The 3,435-nt window shown below is 39.9% G+C and overlaps 1 protein-coding gene across 1 annotated transcript; it reads right to left on the bottom strand.

The window, feature by feature from the left end:
- Positions 1 to 916: 916 nt before the first annotated feature.
- LOC105556818 (serine protease gd-like) lies at positions 917 to 2,487 on the bottom strand (the record flags this gene model as incomplete). Its single annotated transcript, XM_012003930.1, has 2 exons — positions 917 to 1,299; positions 2,222 to 2,487. Coding segments are annotated over 2 exons (649 nt in total), but the record flags the coding sequence as incomplete, so codon positions are not given.
- Between the last annotated feature and the right edge of the window lie 948 nt (positions 2,488 to 3,435).

Raw genomic sequence — 3,435 nt, 5'->3', positions numbered from 1 at the left:
ATTTTTAAAAAGTATTGAATGTGTGTATCGATTAACATATTGTAACGTGTGTTATAATTAATATTCTTCATTATTAAGAAGTCTAATATGACAGATATTTATATGTGTAGCAGCTTATTCTTTCTGTTTCGCATCCAGATTGGAGACACATTACAAGAGGCATCAATAACCAAAAACAGAATTCATATCTGGTACAATCCTCACGCGTAACTGTACATAAGTACTGCGTCTTCGAATAACTTTTACACGAGGAAACTTATCGATTAACCTGTATGGCATTTTGCAACGCAAGACGAACGTTACATCGACATCTGTTGTTGAAGCCAGGGTATGTATTTTGCCACATCAACATAAACGATGTACTTATGTACATCGTAGAACCCACTTCCAATGATTAAAGATCGCGAAACAATGCCACGCAACTCATAACTGTTCGTACTATTGTTTAGAAGCAGTGTCGGTTTTAGCAACATTGGCGCCCTGAGCAAGATCATCGTGGCGCCCATTCAAATTCAAGGGCTCGAAATTCTTGAGAAAGAAAAGACAAGGTGATAATGTCGAACGATCAACTCCATTGTGTTTTTTATTTTAGGGAATCTCTCTCAAACTAGGTGAAACCAGGCATCGGCGCCCTTACAGATTTGACGCCCTGGGCGATCGCCCAACCGCGCCCCACCCTAACGCCGGTACTGTTTAGAAGTATCAACCCGTTCCCACCGTCATCTTTACAAGGACCTAGTCCTTCTTGCGAACCAGCGCAAAAGGTGTCATGCGAGATTGCACTAATGTATCTAGCATTCGTCCAGAGACAGGTCTCTTGCAATTTGTGGAACAAACGTCAACGCGAGGATTGTAATCTTTTGACGAATTTATTTGTCACAGATATACGTAATGAATAGTAATTTTATAATAGCAATTAACTCCTTACTTGACTCATTATCGTCGCCCTCACCATCCGTTGATCGTCAACGTCACGACGATTAAGCTTGTCTCCATCCCATCCTACGGCATATCCTGTCCTACTAATGACGTCTTCAAGGTTGGTTGAGCCGGACCATAGACAAATAGGCCTGATGAAAGGATTGAACTCGACGACGTTCTGGAGGGTCAAAATCGCGAGATCGGAAGTAGCTTTGAGATAGTGCACATAATTCGGGTGAATCACGAATCGCGACTTTCCGATTGGCTGATCGACTCCGCGCAATGGGTCCAAGTTAAATCGCCCCGGAACCACTTTCAATATGTCAACAGGTACTGTTTCGTTAGCGAACAGCACGTTTAATTTCATACAGTACCCCGCTGTAAGAAAGATATTCGTATAAACTATATTTTGTAACGATCCAAACTTTCAATCCGGAGGCATCCTATACGCCCTAGCCGTATTACATACTTCAAATGTGATACTCTGGAATTAAATGAAATAGCTTAATTTAGTCCCTATCTAAAAAAGGCATTGCGAGTTCATTGTTGTCGCTTTTCCGCGATGCCGATTGGCTCTCTCGAAACTCGATCGAGTTTCGATCTTGTTGCGAGTCGTTCTCTTCGACTCGCGGTTTTGACAGTTTGTATTTAAGAGGGTTATTTTGACAGTTTATGTTTCGATCTCGTTGCGAGTCGTTCACTTCGACTTGCGGTTTCGACAGTTTGTATTTAAGAGGGTTATTTTGATAGTTTATGTAATATATAATGTGGAAGAACAATGGCGCGCGCGAAGCGCGCGCTTGTGTTGTTCTAGTATAACAAAAAGTAACTAGGTGTGCATAAAAACATTTACAATAAATATGTATATTTATACAGCACCTAAATCATACTTTTTATAAATATTATAAGAAGTCCTTAATGTACTGAAAATACTCTCGAGGAAATACAATATTATGCTTAGAACAGAAATTAGTTGCTCGTTATGTGTAAATTCAAATAATAGAAATAGGTTTGAAATAATAATAACGAGCCGTTAAAGATTTTACTCCTCTCCATGAGGTGGCATAAAAAAAACCAGTGGTTTCCGCGGCTGCATTTGAACTCGGATCTTTTCGTTTATTTGTTTGCTAAGCGGCGCATATTTTTTTGTGCTACGCTCGCTACTTCTTAATATTAATGGTAAAAATTACAATTTTACTATAAACATTCCAGAAAATATATGTAGAACTGGAAAGTAACTCACATACAGTTAGTTCAATATATGGACTATGGAAATACTGACTTTTCTCGATTAACATACCTGTTAATACATGTCTGTTTGACAAAAGAGAACCACTGCATTGAAACTTGTATGTTCTCAGAAACCCTTCTTTGGTATTAAGGTAGACTGCAACCACCCACGGCCACTGGCCTGGTAATAAAGTGTCACCATCGGGGATCAGTCTATTTGTTCTATCGTTGTAGTAACCGGTAACACCGCATTCGGCGTTGGTATTGTAGTGCGGATTGTCTATGCGGTAGTCACTCGAGTTTCGATGCCACGCCTGAAAATCCTGAGACAGTGCCCTGGCGAAAATAAAACGTTTCATAAGTGTTTGTATATACCGTTTGCAGGAGTTCGTTGAGAGTTTAGAAACAGTCGATAGAGAATTTGTAGAGCGGAAATTGCAACGCTGCGGCGTTTAGAAGACGTTTGTATATAGCATTTTTAAACTTAGCGTTGTAGAACTTTTATGAAACGTTATACACAGTATTTTATAAGCGTTCTGAAAGCGTTTAAAACACAACGGCGTTGTGTAAGCATTCTCATAAAGTTTGAAAGCGTATGAACTTTTAAAAAACCTTCATTTAACAGTTATCAACGCTTTATAAAGCTTGTCATTTTCGCATGGTTCTTCGTTCGGAGGGTACACAATATGCCCCAATTCGATAATGGCTACGATATTTCCACTTGACGCTGAGATGCAATGAAACATATCTCTCAAATCGTACAGTAACTTAAAGTATAAAAAGAGTTTCCTTTTCTTCCGAGAATAGAAATAACTTCCAAATATATGGGATCTCTCCTGCAAAGCGGCTTTGGTCTTTTCTAGGCCAAGTGAGGCAGAAAATGGCGCGACGCCGCCGGCGATTTTCGCAATTAGCAAGTTTAACGTGTTGTACAAACGCGTTTTCGTTCGTCGCTCGTTTTCGGCGCGAATCAAACGCTGGTACCTGACATCCTCACGCGTTATCTCAACATTTCTTCGTTGGATAGGGCTCTCGGGATAATGCAAATATTACCCTGGGGACAATCCTACGAGGAACACCTGTCCTCGTAGTTTCCGCGGGGAAAATTCACTTTTCAGGTTTAATTTATATTAATTTGTAGATATTAAAATTCCTTTACTTTCTGCAATACAAAATATCGCAAGCAACAGACTATGCCACGCGAGAGAGAGAGAGAGAGAGAGGGGGGGGGGGGGAGGAAGAATAAAAAAAAAGTAAAGTAAAGTAAAGTAAAGTGTGCAAATT

This window comes from Vollenhovia emeryi, unplaced genomic scaffold (genome assembly GCF_000949405.1).
Source record: "Vollenhovia emeryi isolate VEMERY1.0 unplaced genomic scaffold, V.emery_V1.0 DF939760.1, whole genome shotgun sequence".
In the NCBI taxonomy this organism is placed as follows: Eukaryota; Metazoa; Arthropoda; class Insecta; order Hymenoptera; family Formicidae; genus Vollenhovia; species Vollenhovia emeryi.
Note: the sequence above shows the minus strand (reverse complement) of the source record. Positions and strands in the feature narration are given on the sequence as shown.